General features: G+C 65.7%; 1 protein-coding gene across 1 annotated transcript in view; it reads right to left on the bottom strand.

Moving 5' to 3' along the window:
* Window positions 1-254, bottom strand: part of APBA2 (amyloid beta (A4) precursor protein-binding, family A, member 2) — a gene marked incomplete at its 5' end in the record, with an annotated part of 19,218 nt that overhangs the window by 4,041 nt on the left and 14,923 nt on the right. Inside the window, one exon of the mRNA XM_014543568.1 lies at window positions 24-203. Coding sequence (XP_014399054.1) covers window positions 24-203 — 180 coding nt within the window. The remainder of the gene's footprint in view (window positions 1-23; window positions 204-254) is intronic.

Genomic DNA, 254 nt, shown 5'->3' with positions numbered 1-254 from the left:
CCTGTGCAGGGCGCGGGGCTCACCTCCTTGCAGTTCTCCGAGTTGGAGAAGTGGATGAGGTCGTCGTTGTACATCTCCTGGGAGCTGATGATGTCGCTGTAGTCCTTCTGGCTCAGGTCCTCGGGGTTGATGCCGTTGGCGCGCAGGAACTCCTGGTAGGCCACGCTGAAGGCCTGGCCGATGGACTGGGCGATGAGCTGGGCCTGTGGGGAGGGCACCTCAGAGGCCGCCTGGAGGGCGCGGGCGCCTGAGGG

Source organism: Myotis brandtii, unplaced genomic scaffold (assembly GCF_000412655.1).
Source record: "Myotis brandtii unplaced genomic scaffold, ASM41265v1 scaffold329, whole genome shotgun sequence".
NCBI lineage: Eukaryota > Metazoa > Chordata > Mammalia > Chiroptera > Vespertilionidae > Myotis > Myotis brandtii.
Note: the sequence above shows the minus strand (reverse complement) of the source record. Positions and strands in the feature narration are given on the sequence as shown.